The 25,428-nt window shown below is 42.3% G+C and overlaps 3 protein-coding genes and 1 long non-coding RNA gene across 7 annotated transcripts in view; 2 read left to right on the top strand and 2 right to left on the bottom strand.

The window, feature by feature from the left end:
• Positions 1-5,578, top strand: part of LOC107205003 (fatty acyl-CoA reductase 1-like) — a 122,783-nt gene extending 117,205 nt beyond the window's left edge. For all 3 annotated transcript variants that reach the window (XM_015629063.3, XM_015629061.3, XM_015629062.3), the window contains exon 12: positions 952-5,578. In XM_015629063.3, coding sequence (XP_015484549.1) covers positions 952-1,114 — 163 coding nt within the window. In that variant the 3' untranslated portion in view covers positions 1,115-5,578. The remainder of the gene's footprint in view (positions 1-951) is intronic.
• LOC107204517 lies at positions 3,667-8,530 on the bottom strand. Of its 2 annotated transcripts, XR_004497556.1 has the most exons (5): positions 8,490-8,527; positions 8,203-8,298; positions 7,642-7,746; positions 7,006-7,138; positions 3,667-4,328 (listed from the first exon to the last, which is right to left on the bottom strand). It is a non-coding gene; the product is annotated as an uncharacterized LOC107204517 (long non-coding RNA). The 2 variants fall into 2 exon arrangements; XR_001521640.2 differs by having other exon boundaries at positions 8,203-8,530.
• A 5,029-nt stretch (positions 8,531-13,559) lies between these two features.
• Positions 13,560-20,425, top strand: LOC107204515 (zinc finger protein 572-like). The gene is made up of 5 exons (XM_015627791.2): positions 13,560-13,636; positions 13,783-13,855; positions 15,532-16,143; positions 17,530-17,631; positions 17,707-20,425. Exons 2-5 carry the CDS (start codon positions 13,783-13,785, stop codon positions 18,060-18,062), a joined length of 1,143 nt encoding a protein of 380 aa, XP_015483277.1. The 5' UTR covers positions 13,560-13,636; the 3' UTR covers positions 18,063-20,425.
• A 4,277-nt stretch (positions 20,426-24,702) lies between these two features.
• The window catches only part of LOC107204516 (basic proline-rich protein-like), a 19,943-nt gene continuing 19,217 nt past the window's right edge, over positions 24,703-25,428 (bottom strand). Inside the window, exon 5 of the transcript XR_004497550.1 lies at positions 24,703-25,340. The gene's annotated coding sequence lies outside the window, so the exon portion shown is untranslated. The remainder of the gene's footprint in view (positions 25,341-25,428) is intronic.

Below are 25,428 nucleotides of genomic sequence, written 5' to 3'. Positions count from 1 at the left end.
ATGATGCAAAATTATTATTATTATTATTATTGATTAAAATGGAGATAAATAACTTACTACTTATCACAGTGGCTTGTCAGTATTTACAAACATAGAATAAGGGAATAGTTTGCCATAGCTAGGAATCCTAAACAAGTTCTTCATTCATGGATCGTTTTTAGGAGATTTATAAGGACCTCAGGAATGGACTACTGACTGCCTCAGACCATGGGCTGTGGTGCAGTGATAAAATTTACCTTAAAATAAAAGGGCTCTTATAAAAACAAAACAAGTCTTGAGGTCTTTAGGTTTTTTTTTCCTTTGGTCAAGCACTGGGAAATTGAGAATTAGAACAGCAGAAACTTTTGCTTGACAGAAAGAAGACAGGATCATTAGATCTGCAAATTCAGTAATAGCATTGAAACTGTTGCTGTAAACTAACCCACTCCCCCCAAAAAATAAAAAATCCCAGTGCTGCAGTATTGCAACAGTGAAGACCATTTATGATCATTATGTAATTTCACAATTCTAGAGATGGGGCTGCACCCAAATAAGAAAACTTTGCTTATCAGCTCCTATGAAGGTTCTCTAGCCTGCCCCAAATCCTGCAAAGTGAGAGGTAGCCAATATATGAAACCGATGCAGAAAGTATTGGACACAGACTGTCCTAAAGAAAAACCTCTCCATATGACTGCTCTAATTTGAAATGAGATTACAGAACAAGAGAGAATTCCACTACAGCCATTCCACCTACACCATGAACTATTCACTGTGCTCCAGCTTCAGCATAGTCCTTGGAAAGACCAAGGACTCCAGCACTCCAGCATCCAGCATCTCCAATAAAACAGGAATGGCAAAAAGCCCAAGGCCCACTTGTAAATAGGATCTATTTCTGAATTACCTATAGAAAATGCAGGGGGCTGGTGAGCTTCTTGTTGTTGTGTGTTTCTTGATAAGATGCCTCTTTCCCAGGCTGAGGAACATTCGATACGCGTTCAACACCACCCTCCTTGTGATCATCTGGCGCATCTTCATTGCAAGGTCACAGATGGCTCGAAACATCTGGTACTTTGTGGTGAGCCTCTGCTACAAGTTCCTGTCCTACTTCAGGGCATCCAGCACCCTCAGGCACTGAAGCCATCCATCAGCAACCAGCCTCTTCCAGAAGGACCTCCATCTCCTCTAATCAGAAACTGTGGGCATCGGGGTCTGAAAGTAGCAGAAAAATCCACTCCCTCGAACAGCAGCTGGCATTTATTGTGCACTGTTACATGCTCACCTTTTTAATTTTAACTAATGCTTTAATACATGGTGGTCTTTCTTCCATAGGACCAGGCCAATTTTTAAAGCCATAACTGAAGCTTTAGGAACAGGTCAAGCTGGGACCCCTCATTTAGAATCTGATGTGCAAGAGTAAGGATTAACCAAAGTCATTGTCTTCCCATGTACTACTCCCTAGGCTATCTTAATTCTATCTTCTTCCTCAAAAGAGTCAAATGTAAAGCATGACCGTGGAAGACAAGGATGCCACCAGAGAAGACCCAGCCAAGGAAGTTAACCTGTAAGAGGTCTTCCTAAAGCAGCTGTTCCTTCATTCTCATTCAGTGAAATACTATCTTATTGAAAAAAAATAAATAAATAAAAATTCGCACCTTCTCAGTTCTTCTAAACTTTAGGAAGGGGAAAGATCAGTCATATGAGGCCAGTGAACACAGGGAGCAATTTTCAGATCTTGTCTTTTATTGCTGCTGAGGATTGGTGCTTTCAAGCCATACCTGAAGACACACATAGAATTCATGCACCTGTGTTAACTCATAAGCTGCTTTCTTACAGAAAGGTCTTCTTTTCTCCCTGCGGTTAAGGTATTAAAAAATTCCTGGTCTTGTATCTATCACATTTGCTTGGAACATTTTTGGGATCTTGAAAAATGCTGTATTAACCCTGAGAATGAAGAGAAGACTTCATAAAAATCAGAAGAAGAATACAGAAACCCATCATTATTTTTGAAGTATAGATCTTTTTTTCCTCTGCAGGAAATCTCTCTCCCTGCAGCTCAAAACCAGCCTGATACTGGGCTTTCATTACAGCTAAATAACTTTACAGCTGATCATTTCCACTGGCAAAGAAATGTAAAGACACACATGGAGGAAACATCATTGGGCCTGTTCTGCTGCCACTCCTGTCAGGAGGCATTAAAAGTCTGAAACTTGTTTTTTTTGAGAATAGTTTAAATGTTGGATTTAATGATCTTAAAGGTCTTTTCTGACCTAAGCAGCTCTTTGATTCTTTGACTTCTCTATAAGAACAGTCATGCAACTGTGAAGGTAATGTACTTTGTCCTGCAGTTTACAATTATCAGAATTTGATTTTTCAGAGTTTTAGAATGAAATTGTAATTTAGAAAGGACACCAAGGACCTTCCCAATGCTCATGGCTGTTGGACGTCCTTATTTCTTGTAGTGAATTGTAAATTCCTGTGGGGGCAGAGAGAGAGCCTTCTTCAAAGTAGCTGGTGGAACAACAGCAATAAAGTTACTGTGTTGTCAGATTTTCAGAGTGAAATCTTACACCAAAATATTTTTTATTCAGGTAACACTGAATAAGCATTTTTAAGATGATCAGTCCTCAGTGCAGCACCCAGTTTCTCTAGTCTTGTGTCATGACAGCTGTCCAAAAAAGTAATGCTATATAAAAACCACAACAAAGTGACACAGGTGCTCTTTTGTGAGCTGAGAATAGCAGAATATTTATAAACCTGGCCTTCCTCAAAAATTATACTTGGTCTTGGTAGTGAAGGTAAGAGCAAACTTTGAGTGTATTTATATCTGAGCACTTCAAGCTGGTTCAGAAACCCTTCCAAAGGTTGAAGGAATTAATCTTTCCCCCTATGCCCCAGAGGTCTTGTTCCAAGCAATTGTCAAAGGATGCCTGCAGCAGAACCTGACCAGAAATGTGGTGTCCAGGATGGCAAGATTCTAGCATTGTCTGCCACTGACCTGTGTGTTTGTCACACACTGCTTTTGATCCGTGCTTAAATAGGTCAAGCCAGTTTATAAAGATGCAAATTTCTGAAGGTCTTGCCTTGGAAATGTGCATCCTGAAACTAGTGAAACTGGTTGTTGGGTCTGAGTTTTCCAGCTTCAGGACATGCTGTGCAAGGTGTCACCACCTGGGAAGCCTGGAGCAGCTACGTGTTCAGGGGCTGGGGACCAATGTTTGCTGTCCAGTGCTGCCAGAGCAATGCTTTGGTGAAGGTTGTGGCACTGTACTTTGCTACCTTGGTGGTGGTGAGGCAGGTTGCTGCAGGGATTCCTCCAGGAAGACTGCATTCCTTCAGTTACATAATTGGATCATCAGGCAGCTTGCAGTCCTTATAGGAAAGGCTAAAAAACAAAGCAAACCAAAACTATAGATCACTTTGAAACAAACTTCCACTCAAACATTAGGAATTAATTTCAACGCTTGTCCTGAAAGTCTTTTTAAGTGCCTGCCTTATGGACAAAGAGAAACAACAGTAAAAAGGGGATTGTAAAACTTGGGCTGTGCATGTAACAAACAAAAGAAAGAATGAAAAAAGGCAAAGGTGCAGAGCTGCTACACCAACATTAGTCAGCTCTCCTGAGAGTAAAGTGTCCCATCTTTTCTTCCCCTTCTCTACTCAGGCCAGGAATTCCTCTCAATAAACCTGTTGTCATTCACACTTGTGTGCACAGGCTGTATTGTTCCACAAGTCTGAGGTGTATTTTTTATTCCCCGAGCATATCCAGACCTGGTTTTCTGGAGACACAAAAAGGTGCTGCACTCGGAACAGTGGTGGTTCTGTGGTGACATTTTAAGGTTCTTCAGCATTTTGCTGAAGGAAACAGCTGCAGAAAAGCTACTCAGCCCCAAAAAAACAGCAGGAGTTGTTTGGGTTGGAAAAACAGAGCTGTTGCAGATGGTGTCTGCTCTTCTGAAGACCCTTCATAGCCCACACAGCATCACCAGCAGCTGGATCCAGAGCTCTGGCTTTGACTGGGGTGGATCAAGCTGTTAGCTTGTCTTAACACAGACGTAACATGTAGGGGAACTTGAATCTTTAATCCATTTTCTTGTGGCTTGAGATGTTTCCAGCTGATTGTCTGAAGCACGGACATATTTCAGAAAGCCTCAGTGCAGGGGCTGATGTGTGGCAGTGGCCCTTGAGTGCCAGCTGTGACTGTCATAATGGAGAGCTGAGCATTGTTCTTGTTCTCACCGCAAGCAGTGGCTGATGTTTGATGGTTTACTTTGTGCTCCTCAGTGAATTTGTTTATGTTCCTCAGTGAATTTGTTTATGCTCTGAAGAAACCCAAGCCCTGGGGAAAATATCTGAAAGAAAACACTGAATATCATTTCACCATCAGCAACAGGCAGAAGCTTGCAATTAAAATGTACAATTTTTTAATTAAACAGTGATAACAAAGCAAACCAAACCAACCACAACAAATCCCTACAATTAATCTAATGTTTTAACTGCCTTTTGAATGACAACCAAAGCTGTTAATCTTCAGTATGTACATTACTAAAAAAATAAAATTTCTTACCCCTCCACCCTCCTCTGTTCCTTGCTAAGAAACATTTCTTCCAAGTAGGGAGGGAGGGGTAACAGACCCACTGATAAATCACAGGTTCTTGGCCCATTACCCACCTCCTGCAGAAATGTGTTCTTCTACATTTTATAAGGAAACATGAGTACATCTGCCTGTGTGTACAGCTGCATCTTTCAGCACCAGACAACAGACATGGTAAAAGCAGTGGAGGTCATCCTGAAGTGCCAGGCTGTGCTTGTTTGGCATGCCCTGTTCCACTTCAGTTCACAACGAAGCGATTAAAACATACCCTCATTTCCAGTGTAAAGGGAACCTAATCTGTAGTTGTTAATCGAGTCATTTTCATCAAAAAGCAACTGGGAAAAGAGGGAGGGGGGCATCCTTTTGTTTGTAAATAAGCTACAGCTTCATGGTTGAAAGCATGCTGTTGCTCTTCCAGCATTGACGTTCTACTGCTGAAAGCAAGAATGAACTTTCAGTACAATTTTAGTACAATTGGACCCCTTATTCTAGCACAGAGCAAATAACATTCCCCAGAAGGTAAGTGGTGAACATCCCATTACATGGTGCTAAATATTGGTATGAAGGTGGTACAGATTTACCTGAAGAGAATTAAAATCAAAAAAATAAAGTGTATTTGGGGAATAATTAAAGATGTACTTATCCCACTTTTCTCTATTGCTTAAAAGCCAACTATGAATTTTTTTTTCAGCTGAACATGAAGCCACTTAAAAAAGGTTCCTTGTCCTTACATGATCTTGGCAGACCCCAATTTATAGTAAAGTATGTACTCTCCCACTGTCCAGTTTCTACAGTTCTATCTGCTATTTCTATCCTCTTGTTAGCTATGAGACAACTTCCTGTTATAAATCTTAATTACAGAGTTTCTAATGTTAAGGCATAACCTTTTGAGCTCTCAAATCAGATAAAATTATCAAACCACAAATTACATGAACCTCAGCCATAAAATTGTTAATATGATGTTTATGTTATTTGAAACATTTAATAAAACAAAATATTTTAAAGCTATGGTCACTTTGCATTGTTTGGTTTGCTAGAGGAGGAGGTTACTTGCTGGCCTTCGCAGTTGAGCACATCTGCCCACCTCTGCAGCACAGCTGCTGGTGGAACGGCAGCCCCACCTACAGGAGGGAAACCCAAATTTTAAAGGCTGCGATAGTGAGACTTTAGCTGCCATACAGAAGACTGGGAGGTCCTGTTGTGATGAGTGTCCTGGTTGGAAACTCACAGGGACAGATCTGTAGTAAAGAAAAATTAGGAGTAACCCAGCCAACTTCCCTGAACAACATCCCATTTGTACCTGAGTATATTACTCCAAATTTTTACGTATAGAGACCTTACCTCATTATGTTAGTTTTCTGTCAAGCAAGAGTAAGTAAAGTCTAGTAATTATCTCTCACTTCCTTGCAATATAGCAGACTTCAGTGAAAGGAAAAGACACAGCATTATCATGACCCTCTGCTTAACAAAAATTATTTCCAATCCTGAAACCCAGGGCAAACATCAAAGATTTAATTTTCATTTTGTTAGCAAATCTTTTCTTAAAATATCATCTTCCATTTTTTTATATGTAAATGTGATCTTTATGGAGGAGGAAAAAAAAAATCAGTTTTCCATTAAGATGTATCAATGAATTAAAGCCATCAGCAAGAATGTTTGAATTCTTTGCAAGGAATAGATTTTAAGGTCAACCTGCAGACTTCAATATTTAAACCTTTTCTTCTGACATTCTAATTGCCCAGTATTATCAAGGCAAATAATCAATGAAATAAATGAGGAAAGTTGCATTAATCTTGATTTTTAAAGGGAAGCAAAAATAGGGGCAGAGGAAAATGATAAAGTAGGACAAGTCCTTAGCTGATACACTGTAGGTCACACGACAGAATAAGCACCAGGTCTCCAGGGAATGCATTCCAGCCAATTTTCAATTTTCCCCACCTACCTCAGTTAAGGACAAATGGTGTTCATTAAGAACGGAGCCCACAGGTCCCACTTCATAACTCCCAGGGTTATTTGGCTGTGAAATGTGCTGTGGTACAGCAATAAATTGGATTTCTGGACACATGCCCTACCTATGGAATGGATACCACAGCAAAGGAAGCTGAATTAACCCAGAGCCCGTCCAGAGCCAGTAGAGGGCCACACACACATCTACTTCTCTTGCCACAGGTGCCCTGATGATACAAATTTCTGCAGCTGCCTGCACTGCAGTCTCAGAGGTGACTTGCTCCTTTCAGGGAAGCAGCAGATAACACCCAGCCCTAGATGCAAAAGTACACAGGAAAGAAATGCATCTTCTATAAAAGAAGATTAGGCAAGAGGGGATCAAGGGAATAATAGCTCTGGAGCTGGCAATGTGATCCATCTTTTCGCAGTTTTCCCTAAACAGGGTATGAAGAGAGCTTTGTATAGAACTTTCAAACAGGAATTCCCACCTCTGCTTGTGCCCCGACTTCTGTTATTTCTGATTCAGTTCTCCCTGCAAGCTCCTCCTCTCCAACTGGGACTCATAACCACTCCAGAGAATACAAACCCTTGAGAACTGCTGGCTTAACCTGGGAAAAGCTGCTGCAAGAGATGAAACACTGGATTAAACAAATAACACTGGCCAGAGAAATAAGGGCTGGTGAAAATGCCAGCAGAAATATTTGTAGAAAGAGGCTTTAACTGTGTTTGGATCAGTAAATAGGCTAGATTTGAGGCACACAAAGACTGATGTTTTGCTACTGATAACACAGCTCCTTTGCTACTGTCATTTGTCACTGAGTATTTGCTGTGCAAGATGCCCCCAAAACCCAGGCAAGTATTCCAGTGCCTCTCACAGTTAGGTTTTGGCCAGAAAGTAATAGAAAATTTATAGTATGGCACAATCTTGCAGAGAGAGGCAGGTGAATTTAAATGTATCTCTCTCTTTGCCTCAGGATTTTAAAAATGGAGACATCGTGGGACTTGAGGAATAAATGAAAAATTTACAACTACAGACAGTAAAAACATAATTGTAGAGTAATAAATAAAACTGCCTACTTGAAAGTGTGAACAGCATTAACTTGTTCAACAGTGACTGTATTTACCGAGTTTAAGGGGAAATTGTGTCCTCTCTTCACAATCCATGATTATTGAGCATTTTAGCACATTTTGTTACTCCCCTCCCATCTGAGGCTGATGTGACAATTGGTCTGGGAAAAGAGAAATGTCAGCTTTAAGAAACTACTAAATAATGTCCTTTAAGAAACTACTAAATAATTTACTGTCTCCAGCTAGAGAAAGGAAAAAAGAAAAGATTAGGATAGTAAAGATAAAGAGAGTAAGTCTGACAAGCCATGTATTTCCCTACTGGTCTGAAATAATGAACAAGGAATGGCACAGGAGGTGACAAGTAGGTCAGATTACATAAAATAATGTAGTTTAAAAAATAAATTTAAAAAAAGCACAGCCAAGCAACAAGTAACTGGAACATAGAACAGTCCAAAAACATTCTATAATATTACTGACTGGAAGACAACAGAAAAAGAAACCCCAAAAAATCTGTGTCTTTGCTGGAAAGATTAGCATAAATTATGTAATAAACACTAGACCAGCATCAAAAGGGTAAGAACTCAGAGAAGACAGAGAAAAGGTTACAGAGTACTTACTTTAGATTTTTTAATGTCACCTGTAGGCTGGAGCATGCTGAGGTAGGCTGGTAGATATCCTGGAGAGCTGTCTTGGTTTGAGAAGGCAGGTGTCTGCTAAAGAAGGTAGAAACCTCCCTTGAAATAGAAAAATGTAAAGCACCCCACCCCTTTGAATTATTATAATCTTGAAATCAAGGGGCTCTCAGGCAAAGACATGGGAATAGGAATAACAGTTCTTTCTAGGAAAACTCAAATTCAAATGCAGTAGACCAAGAAAACAACAAAACCCACTAACAGAATACAACCTGACACCCTGTTGTTCAGGGTTGGTAGCAGTCTGATTAAATGGTGGCTGCAGTCCTCCTGGAGTGACAGATGTGCTTCTGTTGAAGCAGTAGTCCTGTAGAAGGGTGTAGTTTTCCTCTAAAAATCTAGTGGTGATGTAGATGGGTCCTGTTTTCCTCTGGGAATCCAGTGGAAAAAGGCTGATTGCTGTGTTCCAAGTCTCCAGTTATATTCAGGTAGGAATGCTTGGCTCCTCCCTCTGGATGGAGCAGCTCACAATGGGATGATGTAATTTTATCAGTCCTGTAATAAGACTTAATGGCCCATTAACAGCTGATATCTCCCTGGAGGGAGGATGGGTCATGGAAGAGATAAAGAACACTGCCCCACCTGGTTTTAACAGATGGTAATAACATACATACTTCTGGTTACATCTTGCATTGCAACCCAAGACAAGAGCTCAGGAAAGATGGACAAGACTGGGGAAGAAAGGAAATACAAGAGAACAAGAACATGGGAACTATTTTTAGTGAGCCTGACTTCAGTACAAGAACAATACTCAGCAGTTGAAAAGTTGAAAAGAATAATAGTGGAATTCCAAAGGCAAATTATGTCACATCAAATTTTCTCTTACAATAGAGTGAAAGGCACTGTTAAAAGCAGAGGAGTTGGAGATGGCATACAGTCTGCACTTCTAAAGGTTTTTATCTCACATGATCATTCTCATGAATAAGCTGAGGCAACAACACTATGAAATTAATGCAAAACCTGACAGAAAATCACAATACTTATTTGCAATTCAGTGTTAACCTGGAAAATTACATGATGTGTAATCCCAGATAAAAGGATTCAACAGACTCATTAAGGATGTGAATGCTGGGATAGAGAGTAGGCTCTTTAAAACCGTGACCTAAAGATGGGAAGAGAGTGAGCAGTGCAGGGAACAGGACTAGTTAGAACTCAGAATACTCCTCTTAAATTGAAACCCAACTTTCCTACTAAGTTAGTGAAAATGATGTCTTTCAAATTAAAAATACTTCCATGGACATCTAAGATGGACTTGTCTAATTTGAGCTACAGTCTTGAAAGGATTTTATATAAATTAATATTATTGGTGTCCCAAACTCAAGAATTTGAAATGATAAAATGCCACAGCAATGTGTGCTAACCTACTCATGTATTACAAAAGGACACACTATTTTTGCATGAAGTGGTATTGCTTTCTCTAGTGAACTTGAGGGATGAATGAGAAAACTCTTCACAATCTTTTTTGCACCTCTATTACATGGTGGTCTTACAAACTACCGTGCCACATAGTTCAAGCTCTGCTGGGCCAAGAAAATAATCCATTTCTTAATTAATTTGTCTATGACAGTTACCACTTCAGTATCTATAGGCCAGATTAATTTAGATAGTAGGAATATTAATCCTTTCACCAACTTCCAATATGTTGAAGTTAGTAAATCCAGGCTTCCATTTTTCCCTGCAAGGAAGACTAGACCTTGCTAGAATGCGATTTATTAGGACGCTGCATAAAGGTCTATTGACAATCAACAGCATCTAATGCAACAAGCTCATTCCCATCTACATCATAGACTAGGAAGTCCAGGGAAAATAATCCTGTTTTATTGCAAGATACTGGCTGTAACTGTGGATGGGATACCTCTATCCACCAAAGCACACAACTGCAGAAAGGGAAAAGCTCAACCGAAGAGCAGCACCTAAGACTACCATAAAACAAGGTCACATAATTGAATCACATAATACCCTGAGCTGGGAGGGACCTGCAAGGATCATGGAGTCCAGCTCTTCCCAAACCAAAATTAATCCTGACATATATGGGGAAATGGCCTGAAAACCAGAATTTAAACAAAATGATCACCTTAGTTTAGAGCAGCACCAAGGAGTGGCTACTACTGAAAGCACATGGGACTTGAGCCTGTGCCCTCAGCTGCAGAATATCACTATCAAAGAGTTGCGCCATGGCCCTGGTGTGCACATGAACAGAAAGAAGGTCTGAAAGGAACAGCCATGATCCTACAGGGAAGAAAAGAGCTGGCACAGCGAAGGAGAGCTTCTGGAACTGGAAAATACCTCCACAATCCTTTGTTGACAACTGCAACGAGCCAAAAGGACGCAGCTGGAAAGCTGCAGCACTGGCCCAGAGGTCTTGTTGCCTTAGGAGTTTCTTATCTCTAAAAGTCCCCAGAATCTGTTAATACCCAGATATTTAATGTTCCCTAAACAAATTTAGAGCAGCTCTCCTACAAGAAAACACTGTGAGAATTTGGATTGTTCAGCCTGGAGAAGAGAATCTATGGGGTGACCTCACTGTGGCCTTCCAGTACCTGAAGGGGGCCCACAGGAAACATGAAGACACTTGACAAGGGCCTGGAGTGACAGGACAAGGGGCAATGGCTTCACACTGACAGAGGGCAGGGTTCGATTTGATATTGGGAAGAAATTCTTCCCTGAAAGGGTGGGGAGGCCCTGGCACAGGTTTCCCAGAAAAGCTGTGGATGCCCTATCCCTGGAAGTGTTCCAGGCCATGTGGATGGGGCTCTGAGCAACCTGGGATAGTGAAAGTTGTCCCTGCTCATGGGAGGAGGATTGGAATGAAATGGTATTTAAGGTCCCTTGCAACTCAAGCCATTCTCTATTTCTCTGATGATGCTCAGCCTCTTGGGCTAGCACTGCACCATCCCCCATGACAAGAGAAGGTTTATGCTCCTCTTTGGGGTGGCTAGATCTGTGTCCTGGGGTGACTGTATGGTCCAGTATCCTCACTGTCTGTTTTTTTGTCCAGAAATGGGTCCTGTAGCTTTAAACAAGGAAAAGGCAGGGAAGTGGTAAAATTTTTCACCGCCTGTGTTTAAAAAACCACAACTACAAGGCTTTCAGTTTTTCTTCTTAGCTCTCTTGTTTTTTCCCAGCTCTCAGCCCTGCAGCAGGGAAGAGGAAAGAGAGAGCTTTTCCTTGCTTTTAAGCTAGCTTCTTGTTCATTAGCCAGGACAAAAGTTTCCCAGGACTGTGGCTTCTTCTGGCACTATTCAGCTCTTCTCCTGTCTGAGACACCAGACCATGGCCTGGGGGACCCTCATCCCACAGACACGGCCCAGAGGCTGGCTCTGGACTCGGGGAGACAGAGCCATACCCACAGAATGACTGAATTTGCCATCTCTTCAGAACAGCGAGAGGTTTTATTGTTTAATATTATTCATTTTTTCATGCTTGTGAATACTTTGCTTTGTTAAATAAAGAGTTTTTTTCCACTCCAAGGAAATCTTTCCAGAACTGGCTGGGAGAGTGGCTAGCCAGAATCTGCTTTTTCAGAGGAGACATCTTTTGGATGTTTCCATTTTTGTCTCAAACCAAGACAAATATTCTGGTGCCCAATGTGCGGCTTGAGAAAGTGAAAAAAAACTGTACTAACAGTATTTTGGTTTTACTTACCCCGTATGGGGACAAAGCAGTCAGTAGCCATGCTGCTTGAATTTATAATGTCTCTCTGGCTTGAGGCACTGATGTCTCTCTGGTCCCTAGGCTTGAAATAACAATAAGAAAAGAAATTTAAAAAAAAAAAAATAGTAAAAAAGTCTCTAGACTTGTTTTCTTACCTACAGATAGCTGCAGTTTTGTCCCTAACATGTAGGCTTTAGAGTAGAGGGGCGCAAATTAGAATTGCTGTTTTGCTGGGCAAGATGATAAAGATTTACAGGGAATTAACAAAGGTACTGGGGTTTGTTCAAAACTGTTGTTTCTCCATTCTGCCCTGCATCCTAGTTTCCATAGCCTGTTTTGGGGATTTATCAGTAATTGCACCCAGCTTGTTAGGGGAGGAATAGGGGATGAGGTTTCTCAGCCTTTCATCTCCTTTTTATCCTTTAAATCTGTTATGTCACCTTTTGAGAATATTAATTTTCCCCTGGAAGCCAAAAATACCACCTTCCTGGTATTCCTGACAATCAGTCAGGATTTTCGCTAGTCCACAGCATTTCCAGCAATAGTCCCTGATTTATTACATCTCTTTCCAGGTCTGGGCAATTACCCTCTGGGATACAGATCATGCACCAAGATCAGGCTGGTGCTGTGTCAGCACAGGTTTAGTGGATCACTGCAGTAGCTTCTCTCCACTCACAGAATTAGTTTGGACAACGTCTTCTACAAGTTTATTTTGCAGAAGTTCCCAAGATACTTTGATAATTGATATACTATAGACATCAGGTGAGGTGTTCCCATTTTGTTTCACAGACTAACAAAAACAGTCAGGAGACTTCTGGTCCAAAGTCCTACTCAAGGCAATATGGAATTTCCACTCCATATGGAGTTCAGACAAGGTTGTTCAGAAGTTTGTCAAGAGAGGTCTTAAAAATTTGGAAGGATGGAGACTTCGATACCTCTCTGACACCATTCTCGTGCTTTTTGATCATACTGGGAAGATATTAGCTTCACTGCATATGGTAGGAATGGCACCAGAGGAATGGGCAGGAGCTGATGCCCAGAAGTTCCACCTGAACACGAGGCAGAACATCTATGTGCCATCAGATTGCACAGAGAGGGTGTGGAGTCTCCCTTACTGGAGCTATTCCAGAACCATCCGGGCGGTATCCTGTGCCGCGTGTTCTGGGATGACGCTGCTTCGTCCGAACCATTCCGGCCTCACCTCGCCAAGCTGCTCTCTCTGCCAGCTCAGCCCCGTCCTTTCCCGGCGGGGCCCCGGCGAGTTCCGCGGCCGGAGAGCGGGGATGGAGCCGCGCGGGGCAGCGGAGGAAGAGCTCCCGCCGGATTTCCAGGGGGTGTCGGTGCCGAAGGGCGAACCCGAGGAGCGCCGGGCGCTCCCGCCGCCCGCGGGCTGGGGGGAGCAGCCCTGACCCCCCCCCCGGCCGGGGCTCGGCCCTGAGCAGGAGCGCTGGGATGGGCCGGGAAGCGCCAGCGGCACCGGGAGCAGCAGCGGGGCCGGGGCCAAGCGAAGGCCCAGCAGAGCAGGCGCGGGAGCGGGGCCCGGAGCCGGCCCGGGATTAAAGCGTGGCAGGAACCACGAGGAGAGCTGAGGAGTGTGAGGTGGGCCCGTAACTCGAGGGCTGTTCGGTGCTTCCCAGGGAGACAGCTTAGGAGCAGGCGCTTCCGATTACGCTGGTTTCTGGGAGAACGACTCACCCAGCTTCAGGTGTTTGTGGAGGGTTGTCCTCTGTCCCGGGGGGCTCGGTGTCAGGGCATAGGACTGCCGAAGTGTCCTGTACCAGCGTCCGTCCCTCCCTTTCTGCTCCTGTCTGCTGGAAAAGGTTCCACGTTCCTTGTCCTTTCCTCTTCTAGATGGAGCCAGCAATGGGGTCCGTATTTTCCCTTCTCCAGAGCCCCGGGAGGAGTGGTGGTGTAGGATATCCAGGTGAGATGTAAGCTCTTGCTAGTTAAATTCCGCAGGGAAGCGTGGTGCCGGAATTCCATCCCCATGCCAGGCCGAGCTAAGGCTGCAGTGGCGTTCTGGGTTTCTTTCTGCTGCGGTTTTCCAGCACCTCTTCTAAAGTAAGACAATACCGTTCATTAGGAGCGACAGGCAGCCAGCACACTTGGCTTTTCCAGGATTTTTCACGGGCGTGGAGGGTGTAAGGGAGTTGTGGAGCTGCATCCAAAGTGTGTGAGTGCCCAGCTCTGGGCGTGGGTGGGAACGGAGGATTCTGTGGTTCCCTGTCACTGTCAGAGACCTGCAAGGCTCTCGGGAAATACCAGCCTCCTGGTTGTAGAGTGAGGAATGAGTGTTCCTGCCAGAGAGAGCCTTCTTCCTCCTTCTTGTTGTAAGAGAGAGGGCTCCCGCTGTCAGCAAGTTTGCTTATTTTATTGCTGCTATTTAGATTTTGGTAGCTGTGTCCATATTGACAAGAGCATTTTGCCTCTTCAAGGGTGTGTTACTTAAGAATTTTATTCCTTTGTATCATAGAGGTAGCGCTGAAATTGCCCTGCAGCGTTGTATCTTGAATGTAGAAAGCCTGGTTTGGTTTTGTTTGTGGATTAAACAAACTTTTGTGTTAAATGTGTGGGTACTATTTTAATGCTAGATCAGAGATGCAAATTGCTAAATCTTCTGATTGAATTAATAGTAAACACCTGAAGTTGCTTCCAAAAGTCATCTTTGGCTAAGTGTTTATTAGGTGATCCTTATAATCCTGTTAATGCTGAACAGCTGTAAATATAAGATCTACGCATCTGGGTAAGATACCTAGAGCTTACTATGGGGTGTACAGTGGTGCATATACACTTGTGAAATAAACAGGTTGCTTTTTTTTAAGAAAGAAAGAATTGAACATGCTAAACATTCACCTTTAGAAATTCAACATGTTTGCATGTTTTGTTGAATGAGTTTCTTCAGAATGCAATTAATTTAGCTTGTCATTGTAAGGCAAGTAAATGTGTTGGATCTGTCTATGAAAAGTGATCGTAATAGTTAATTGGGAATTAGCTGATTTTTCAATAAAGAGCCCTTTTGACTTCTGTTGCATAAATATCCAGCTATTACAAATGTTGTGACAGAGAAAAAAAACTGGTAAGCCAACCTACAAAAGACATAATTTAATGAATTTTTTTTTGTAAATATGAAGTGAGAAATCTTCCTGCTGGTCTTGCCTAGTGAGAGTTACATGGGCTCTGCTGTGCTGAAAGATCACTACCCAAATGCCCAGCTTTGAAACAGAGTGTTAATGATAATTTAGCAGGCTGGAAAGCTTTTGACATAAGTCTGTGGGAGCAAATAGCTAAAAGTAGATATTTGGGATGGGTGAGATGTTTCAGCATGTTCCTTTCCTTCCTTCATCTTGGTAGTGATTCTCTGAAGAGAAGTACAAGGAAATGGGGAGAGGAAGGAAGAGAAGAGGAACTTTTCTTTCTCTTTTTCCCTTTGCCACTTTTCTCCCCCTTCTTGTCTCAGTCTTTAGAATTTCCATTCCTCTTTGGGGAAAGGGAATCTGGTGTAAGCTGAATGTAGGCCTAAGAAATTGAGTTATTTTACAAGGAGCAGCTTATCTGCCTCAGGGAAAGAGGAGTGTTGAGATGGGTCTCTTATTCCATCAGGGGACAACAAGGGGGAGAAAGGCTTCCCTGAAGACCTTAAGCAAGAAGAGCTGCCTCAGGTATGTGAAGCCCAGAGCCCAGAGAGGGGGGCAGCCTGTGATGATTATCCTCATAAAAAAAGAGACTCCAGGAAACTCGCCCTTGGTGCTGATGGTCAGAAACTGCACTGGGAAGAGAAACCCTTCAAGTGTCCAGAGTGCGGGAAGGGCTTCAAGGGGCGCTGCAGGTTCCTGACCCACCTGCAAATCCACACAAGAGAAAAAGTGTTTGTGTGTGCAGAATGTGGTAAGAGCTTCAGTAGGAAGGCCAACCTGGTGGTTCACCAGAGAGTCCATACAGGGGAGAGGCCTTACAAATGCAAGGAATGTGAGAAAACCTTCAGCCGTGCCTCAAGCCTCCTTGCTCACCACAAAACCCACCTGAAAAAGAAAACCTTTTCCTGCACCATGTGCAGAAAGGACTTCAGTGGGAACACAGCTCTGCTGCAGCATCAGAGAGTCCATACAGATGAGAAACCCTGTAGGCTTTCAGAGCGTGGAAGTAGCTTCAGTGTGAGCTCAAACTTCATCAGACACCAGCATCTAAGAGAGAGACCCAGTGAACACACAGCAGGTAACTGAATTAATTGCGTTTATTTCAAGTTATACAGAATCTCAGGGGATTAATGAAATATTCTGGTCTCTGTTTCTTCCTAAACAATTCTCCCTCTTTGCTCTGGGTATGAGTGTTGGGGGTTGATTGATTTGATTTTGTTACCTTTTTTTTTTTCCCCATCTCTAATATAATGCATTTATCTCTGCTGTCTGAGGAAGTTACTTGAAAAAGCTGAAGCTGAAGTTTAGGTGTTACCACAAAGGTTGCCTGGCACCTTAGATTCCCCATAGCTCTCAGATCTCACTAATTCCTGCTTCATAGTGTTGCCTCATGTCTAGCCTTAGATCTTCAGAAGTGCTCAGTCACCAAAATACTAACCTTAGGGAGATGCAAGGAATTTTGACTTGCAAAAGGCTGTAAACAGTGCCTTAGTCATCCCTAGCAGCTAATTTTTGTTCAGTGTAGATATTGAATCCTAGCTTCTTGTCTGCAGTGGGAAGTTTCCGGAATATTCTTAGCACAACACAGGCTATCAGACCAAGGGCTTGTTTCAAGTAGGGAGTTTTCAGGATTTTGCAATATTTTGTGTCTAGTAATGACTCAGGGATGAAAACTGGCATTGTGGGGTGTTTTTCCCTGTTGTTGTACCTTTATATGGGCAGTTGCTTTGTCCCTTTTTATATATAAATGTTTTAAATTTTCATCTTGGGTCTTGCCTAGACACCCACAGAATTATTGGGGGTGTTGGCATGAGAAGCAGGTGTTTTGTGTGTGAGGTTTTTCTTTGGTTTTTGTAGTTTGTTTGTTTGTTTCTTCTGGGATAAAAAAAAACCCCAGCCTTTCACCTTAACAATGGGAATAATGATGAAGTTATAATTGTGATAGAATAGCAAAACTGAATTCTTAATGTAGGGTTTGAGGTCTCTCAGTCCATAGATACAGAGAGGTGTTCTAGGAACCCTAAGAATGGAACCTTACACTCCTTGTTTTTTCTTCATGGCTTTTACAAGATGAGTTTATAGTTCCTGAAGAAAAGTCTCATTTTTCCCTGTCCGTTGGACACTGAGTAGTATCAGATTAATCTAACGCTGTAGCAGCTTCTAAAGAAAGCATGCAAATACAAACCTATTTTTACTAAATTTCAACTGTCCCTTTCCTTAACAGATCCCTAGTTCCAGATTTGCTTCTTCCTTTCCCTGTGCACCACCCCACCCACCCCCCATAAAAAAAAGAAAAAAAAAAATCCAAAACCCCTGTATCTGCCTATTCTCTGGTTTGGCTTTAGTTTGGACCACCGTGTGACTTGAATTAAGTTTGAATTTTAACATGTGGGTGGTTGTTACTGAGCTGCCATGTTTAGAATACGGACCTTGCAATTCTTGACTTGCAGTGTCTTCCTTTTAGATGCAAACCAACCTGAATTTACATCTCTGCATCAAAAAGGAGAGCAAAGGTGTGGTGCAGAGGAAAGTGAGGTGAATCACTGGAATGTTTTTTCTGAAGAGAGTAAGTACAAAAATACTTCTAAACTGCCTCATGTATTTACATAGCAGGCATTAACAGTCCCTTCTCTTTGTACAGTGAAGAAAATGAGGGAAAATATGGATATGCTTCTCCTGAATCAGCAAAGTCAGCTGCAAGTGCTTCAGGAAATTCAGAAGCAACTGAATATGCTGCTCCCAGGCAATGCTCTCCTGAATTCCAACGTTTATAGCTTAGGACTCCTGCTAGGACAGCAGGCAGCTGCTGCAGCAACCATTTCTTCCCCCCTTCTTAATCCCAGCAGTCTCCTCTCCTGTGAAGGTGCCAGTGCCTTATCCCTTTTATCTACCTCTGGAGCTGTGCCTGCACCTCAGCTTCCAATGTCTCAAGATCCTGTGACTTCTGCAGATTGCACAGCATTGTGCTGGGAACATGTTCAGTGTAAACGTGTGTGACTGTTCTGGACTGTTTTGTTAGGGGCAGGTAACCTCTGGGGCTGTGGTGTAGCAGTTGTTGTACTTGTGAAGGTGCTGACTGTACCCTCAGATGCATCAGCAACCAGGAGTTGATCAAATACCTGCCCTGTAGTCTGCAGGGATTTTGGCCAGGAGTGGCAGCTCAAGAGATCTTTATCACTGGGATGCAGTGAAGTTTGACATTCATATACAAGATAATGTGTCAAGCTTGAGTGTATTTTTTTACCTGATATGGCTTTCAGCATGTGCTTGGGCAATTGTACCTCTCCTAAATGAGTTTAAACTAATGATAAACTCCTTAGGGATGATTTAAGTATCTCCTGTTAAGTCTGATTTATATAGAGGGAAGCAAGGTGCTTATGTAAGGATGTTCAGTTTAACAGCACCCCTATTCCCAGTGTCTGTTTGAAAAAGCTTCCTTCCTTTAGGAAGTCTTTAAATTACGTGTCCTTGACTTAGCTGATTCTCAGGCCAGCAGCACTGCTGAAAATAGAAAAAAATACCTTCTGCTTCTTGTTTAAAAAAAACAACCCCTTCCCCCACTCCAAAAAATCCCTCTCCAAACGAACACCTGAAAACGCAAACCAAAAATCCCTTAACAAAGTACCACCTTTCAAGTCTACCTTGCTTACCAAGAGTTCATGAGGAAAAGCCAAATTGTTTTATAGGGCACTTGTTCTTTTAATCAGCGGTAAACTCAGTTGAGCCTGGGTTTAGATACTCTTGTCATATCCTATTTGGATTATTAAATGGTTTTGGCTGTTATATATTAGTTAGGGGTAGGAGTGGGATAAATTATGAACACTGAGAAGCTCAGGTGTTACATCTTGTGAAAACAGCAGATGAAACAATTATTTTTTTATTATTATTTTTATATTTATTTTTTTTCCTTGACATTGGGCCTGTCAGGGTTGAAAAGTGCAGAGTTTTAAAACGTGTTGATCTGGTCTACCTTGTTCTGTCAGCGACAGACTTGGGGCAGTCTCAGAACCTTTAAGCTTCAAAAGTGCAAAAAAACTTCCTTTACCTTTGAACTGGGATAAAGAAACTTAGGGGCTTGTACCTTTGCCAAGAAGTCTTTCTCTTGAACTGATTCTGTGTTTGTGCATGTTTCATTTTGTGGCTTGTAGTTGTGTTTTTTATGCTACCTTGTTAAAAGGATTGCACTTCTAGTAATTAATGAAATAAGGTTTAGATTTTGGGACAGGAAACATTGGTTCTCTTAACAAATCATCTTGTTGACAGTATGTGACATTCTGTCTCAAAGCTAAAACTGTGGGGCAAGGTATGTCACTGCTGCTGTGTGACTACAGACTGTGAAAATCACACACTTGTTTCTACTGTGTGGGATTTTTGATTAGTCTAACTCATCAGGATATTGATTTAAGCCAAATCAGGAGGCTTCAAAGGGCATCCCTTCAATGTGATCTTGTGCTGGTATCTTTGAGGTGCAATTTCCATTAGTTGACCATTTTAGAATCCTGTGCCTCCAGGCTTCAGAGCTTCAGTAAGAGTTACTGCTGTTCCATGGAAACTGAGGAGTACTGTTCATAACTTTTTTTGATCTTTAATGTTATTCTGCATAAAGCAGAATCTCCTCATGAAATCTGTGGTTAAAGTTTGTTTTTCAGTTTGGTTTATGGTGTTTATTATTAAAATGTTAGAAATGAATCTTTGGTGAGTTTCTGTCCTTCCTAAAATATTACATAGAGGTGGGCCCTGGGAGTCCAAGGCCTGCCAGAGTTGCTGGTCCTGGCAGCTTTTGTCTGGGTTTTTCCTTTCTCTGCTGATCACAAATCTGAAGGTGTCCTGGCTCCATTTTCTTGTCTTTGAATAATAATAACAACGACAGTATGGTACTAGTATAAGAAATAATGATATGAAAAGACAGGAAATTGAGGGCAGTTTTTTGAGAAGCAGCTGGAATTCCAGATCTCTAAAACTGGCACTAATTTGTCCAATTTTGCTTTTAACCTGTTGATCTTCAGAAGCATTTTCTTTTCATCAGAGAAAAAGAAAATAACTCATGAAGTTGTTACTAAGCTGGCAGCAGGAGAGAATTTTGAAAAAGTTTGCTGTTTAAAGTGCATCTGAAGAAATTGTGCACTTAGGCAGGTAATTGAGGTACTTCTGTTGTGAATGGAAGTTCCTGAATCTGGTAGCTGTGTGGAGATCAACAAGGAGAAAAATAAAAAAAGTAACGTATAACCCCATATTACATCTTAATCACACAATTTATTATGGCAAGATAACTCTAGAAATAAAGAGACAGCCAATGTGAAACATTAATCCTGGATGGCATTTAGGAGGTCTTAATATGGATCCATGAATTTAAAGATTGATGTGGCTGGTGGCCCAGCAGTCTTTTAAGGTTTTTAGCCTTGTTAGTCTGGATTGGATCCTGATTTCTTAATCATGTAAGGCAAGGATAATTATTTCAGCTAAGTTACATCATGGTTTTTGTGATGTGGTTGCATATAAGATATTAATTAATTATATTCTAAAAGTTACAAAGGTCTTCAGTCCAAAATTTTTAGGGCTGAAAATGATCATTCATTAGTGGTGTTGGAGAAGACACCTCCACTCTGGATCAGTTAACTTTTGGGACTTTCCGGTACTTTGCAGGAAAAAAAAGGCAAGTTTTGCCTCAATCCACAGCTGTTGAAAGGAGTTAGGTTCTCAACACACCCAAAAGTGAGATTAAAACACAAATGAGATTAAATGTTGGGATCCAAAACGATTATTCACCTTTACTTTCCTTCGTGAAGGAGGAAAGAGACAAAATAGGGAAGTTGAAAATGCCAAGGTAAATGTGTTATCATGCACTTAACTAGGCTAATGCCAACATTTAAAAATAGCAAATCCAGTGACAATTGTATTTCCAACTCATCCTAACCATTTTCTCTGTCCTGTGAGCCCTGAAGGCTTTAGCAGGGTAGTTGCCCATGATCCAGGTTCTAATCCATCAAACCAGGCTTCTGGTTGCATAGACTGAAATAATTCTCCAGCTTGATCGCTTCTTTTGTCTTAGCTTGTGCCTCCTCAGTGGAGGATAAGGCGCTGTGGATGGCAATGTGACACTCAGTTCCAGATAAATTCAGCATGTTCAGCTATATTCCCTTTTCAGTTTAGACAGTTCATTAGCTGTATATGGGGTATGTTTTGTGGTAATTTGAGATGCTTCATCTTCCAAACCCTCATTCAGTTTTGACAAGAGGTTGTCATGGAATAAGTACTTTTATCAAGCGGGTTATGCAGGGATTCCAGCTCAGAGAGTGGGTATGTTGTTGTTCCTTTAGGCAGCCTTGGTTCTAATTAATCATCCCCTGCACTTGCTAATCTTTCTGAAAAATTGAGCCAAGTCATAAAACTTGAAACAACAGCAAGAGAAGGAGCTGTGCATTTGCCCTTCACTTACATGGAGTTTAAGCTGAGAACAGAGACGAGCCTGTGTTGCAACTCATCTTCCCTGATCCTATGGCGGGTTCTAGATGATCTTTGAGATCCCTTCCAACTCAGGCCAAAGTGGTTGATTTTCCATGTCAGCAGAGCTATTTGGAATGTGCAGGTGCCCAAGATCTCAATGGCATGGTCACCAGAGGATAACAAATTAATCAGCTTGAGTATTATACACAGTCCTTTCTTTCTTAACAAGCAGGAGTTATGGCCAAAATAACTTTTTCCTCTCAAAATCAGTTGTACAGTCTAATTTTAACAGTAATATGTGAAAAACCCAGCAGGTGTGGATCTACAACTGTGTTTTATTTATACAACCGCAGCTTCTTTGGGACCTTGAACTGGGTAGAGGCAGCTCTACTTAGATACTGTGCAAATACAAAGTGAAACAGTGTTTCCTGTGACAACTCTCAAGTCTAGAGCAGTATTAATGCAATTCCCTCAAATGGAAAGCACTTTCATAGAGAATAAGCTCTAGCATGATTTGTTGCATGGTTTTGCTTTTTTGTAACTCAATATGGCCCAAATTTCAGCTTTCCAAAATCTCCAGAACAAAACAAAGCCCACCACATTCCCAAGGAAACTAAGGAATTGCATAAAGCATGGTTACAGTATGGCTGTTGGAATGAATGCTTCCTGGAAACACTTTAAAAATAGTGATGAACAAACAATTGGAAAAGCATCAAAGGGGTCTAAGACAAGGATTAAAACTTGATTTACTATGTTTATTTTTACTCCACGCATTTTGGTTTGGGTAGTATATTGTAGATGCATTTTGCACTTGGCAGGCTCCCTGGTTTTGAGGATTTTCTTGTTTTTCAAGGAAGAATAATAAAGCAAATTTCTCTAAGGCAGAGGATTTAATTTTGTGTGATGGTAGACCACACTTTACAGGAATGGAGAATCTATCATGGGAAGGCCAGACTCAGGAAAAAGCTTCAAAAGCTATGGTATCAGCACAACATAAGCTCCAGTGGTGATGCTGGGATGCCCACAGGAGCAAAAACCAGAAACACTGCACAAACCCAAAGAGACTCAAATAATAGTCACCCTATATTTTTCATTCAGGAAAATTTTTACAGCAGTCACAGATTAGCTGCTTGGTTTGAAGAAGAAAGAACTAAAACCTAGAAGTTCCTTGGTATGAATGAAAGCAAGAAATAAAACTATCACAAGCATCCTTTGTGCCTACCCTCCCTCAGAAAGCCCAGTTTTACTTAATGTGTTGGTACCCCCCTAAATTCTATGGAAATACTAACAAATACTGCAGCTATTTTGCATGGTACAGCAGACCTTACATGAATTAAATCCACATACAGATGTTTTAAATCAATAGCACTTAATTAGTTTAACTAGGTAGACACAGTCATAAATAGCCCTTCCCCAAAAAGTCTAGTTGATAACGTTTGATTTAGCAGAAAAGGAATAAGAACAGCTGATAGCTGATAACTTCAGCTTAGGGACTAATTATACTCGAAAGTAGAGATTTTGTATTTTAAATTGAAGCCATTTAAGTGGTGTCAGAGGTATGAAACAGTAGCAATATCATCTTTAACCCGCATAAGAACAGTTTGGTTCCATTGCAAAACAGATAGAAAGGACTGATTTAATATACTCCAAATCTGCCACCACCTGGTACTCAAGGAAACTGCATTGCACTCAGTGCAGGCAGACATCCCTCACAGTCTTGCCAGGAGTGGCTGGCAGAATTAAAACCTACTGATGCCATTAGAAAATGTCACACCTGAAAAGCCAGAGGGTTCTTAAAACATTGGCAGGTAAGATTTACCCTGTGCTGTATCTGAAGGCAGCCAACATGAAAGATGGAGAGGAAACTATTTATATTGAAAGGCCACAATAAGGTCTCCCCAGAGCTTTCTCCTTCTTTCTGGGGGTGGAATGTGAGGGAGTATTCAGAGACAATTGTAATATAAAGAGATGCTGGGGAGTGTCAAGTGAAGAGAACAATTGAAACAACAGAAAAATGTGGCAGTGCAAGGTAGTTTGTGAAGGCTGCACAGCAGAGCAGGGGCTGCAGGACAGCCCTGTACTGGACAATGCTGAAGCCACACCTCAAATCCTGTGTCCAGTTCTGGGACCTTCACTGCAAGATGGACATTGAGGGGCTGGAGCATATCTAGAGAAGGGAACAGAGATGGAGAAGTCTGGCACACGAATCTGATGAGGAGGAGCTGGGGGGGCTCAGCCTGGAGAAAAGGAGGCTCAGGGGGAACCTTCTGGCTCTGCACAACTCCCTGACAGGAGGGGACAGCTGGGGGGGTTGGGCTCTGCTCCCAGGGAACAAAGGATAGAATAAGAGGAAACTGCCTCAAACTGCCAGGGAAGGTTCAGATTGGACATTAGGAAGAATTTCTTCACTGGAAGGGTGATTAGGTGCTGGAAAGGGCTGCCCAGGAAGGAGGTTGACAACTGGAGGTGTTTAAGGAAAGCCCGGTCTCTAGCGGGATGGGCTGCGGGCAGCAGAGCTCTGTAGGGACTTTCTCATGAGGGCAGCTTCTCCTCCAAGCTGTGATGGGGATGTGTCCTGTCTCCCAGAGACTCGGTCCCAGAAGGTTTTGGAGGAGCAGGGATGCTGCGGTGGAGCAGAGAGCCAAGGGTGGGACTTGCTTGAATGACAGCTCTGCCCTCACCTACCTGGGGGAGAAACCTTTCCAGTGCTGCTGCTGTGGCTTCAGTCACGATTTCTCCTGGTGTCTCACCAGAGGGGCACGGGTGCTGGCAGCATCCCTGGGTGTGGTCTGGGCCCGATCCAAGGTGCAGCTCCTGCTCCAGGCCTGAGCTACAAGGGAGTGGACGAAGGTGTGACCACACTAGGTCCCCTGGATTACAGATATCTGTACATAGTGATGCCTTTGTGCTTTTCAGTCACCTCCTCCCAACGCATGCCAGGGATGGACTGGAATTGTGGGGGGGTTCCAGGGGGTAGTTCTGCATCCCAAAGCCCAGTCATCCTCTTTCCCTGGAACTAGAAACAGATGCCGTTTGCCACATGGCCAAGGTGCAGATGTTTTCTCACCCTTCCTCATGAGATGTGTCTGCCCCTTCACATCAAGCCTCAGGGTATTTGTTTTCCTTTCTCCATGCTTTGTGAAGTGCTGTGTATACTTAGCAATGCTCTATAAATTAAAAGGATTGACATGGATTTATTTCTAAGATCTTTATTAATTTATTTTAAACTATGCCAAATCAAAGTGGCCTTAGGGTTCACAGCTGTTCTCTAGCAGCTAGGATGGGATTGCTCACCAATGTAAGCACATAACTGGAGTTCCTTTCCAAAGCCATTGTTTGTTTTGACTGTTCAGTGTCACTTGGCTGGAATAATTAATTTCTCCTGGCCCAGTTGCCCTTTACTTTTTGTGGTTGTGGAGATGGAGAGGAGAATCTGGCTACCAACCCTTCCTTTGCTGTTGCAGAAGTTACAGGGTATACTTCTCTTCTTCCTGGGATTTAATCACTTCATGATTAACTAATGAGACAAATTCAGAAGGTATTGAGGAGTTATAAAAAGGAAAGAACCAGAAGGTTCACTTTGACAGCAGCCACCTCGCTGGTTTCTCTACCAGTTAGCTCCTCCCTCAGGGTCATATTGGGAGGCTACTGGAAAAAGCAAATTAGTTACTCTAATTCCAGCAGAGCATCCCTAGGACGCTCCATGCCAGATGTGTGGTTACCAGCTGGTGCCCAAATGCTGCTGCCAGCTCTGGGATGTAGAATACTGTAAATTTCTGTTGTGCTAGCAGAGCTCTATCCTGCAGTGGGACTGTGGCACTTTAGAAACACCTGAGAGAGACAAATGGATGAATGATGTCTCTGAAATAAAATCTGTTGCTCTGGTGTTGTTATCCTGACCCTCCCTCCCCTCCCTCCC

The sequence above is a fragment of the Parus major genome, chromosome 1A (assembly GCF_001522545.3).
Source record: "Parus major isolate Abel chromosome 1A, Parus_major1.1, whole genome shotgun sequence".
Lineage (NCBI taxonomy): Eukaryota > Metazoa > Chordata > Aves > Passeriformes > Paridae > Parus > Parus major.
The sequence above is the reverse complement of the archived record's forward strand: the minus strand, read 5'-3'. Positions and strand labels throughout refer to the sequence as shown.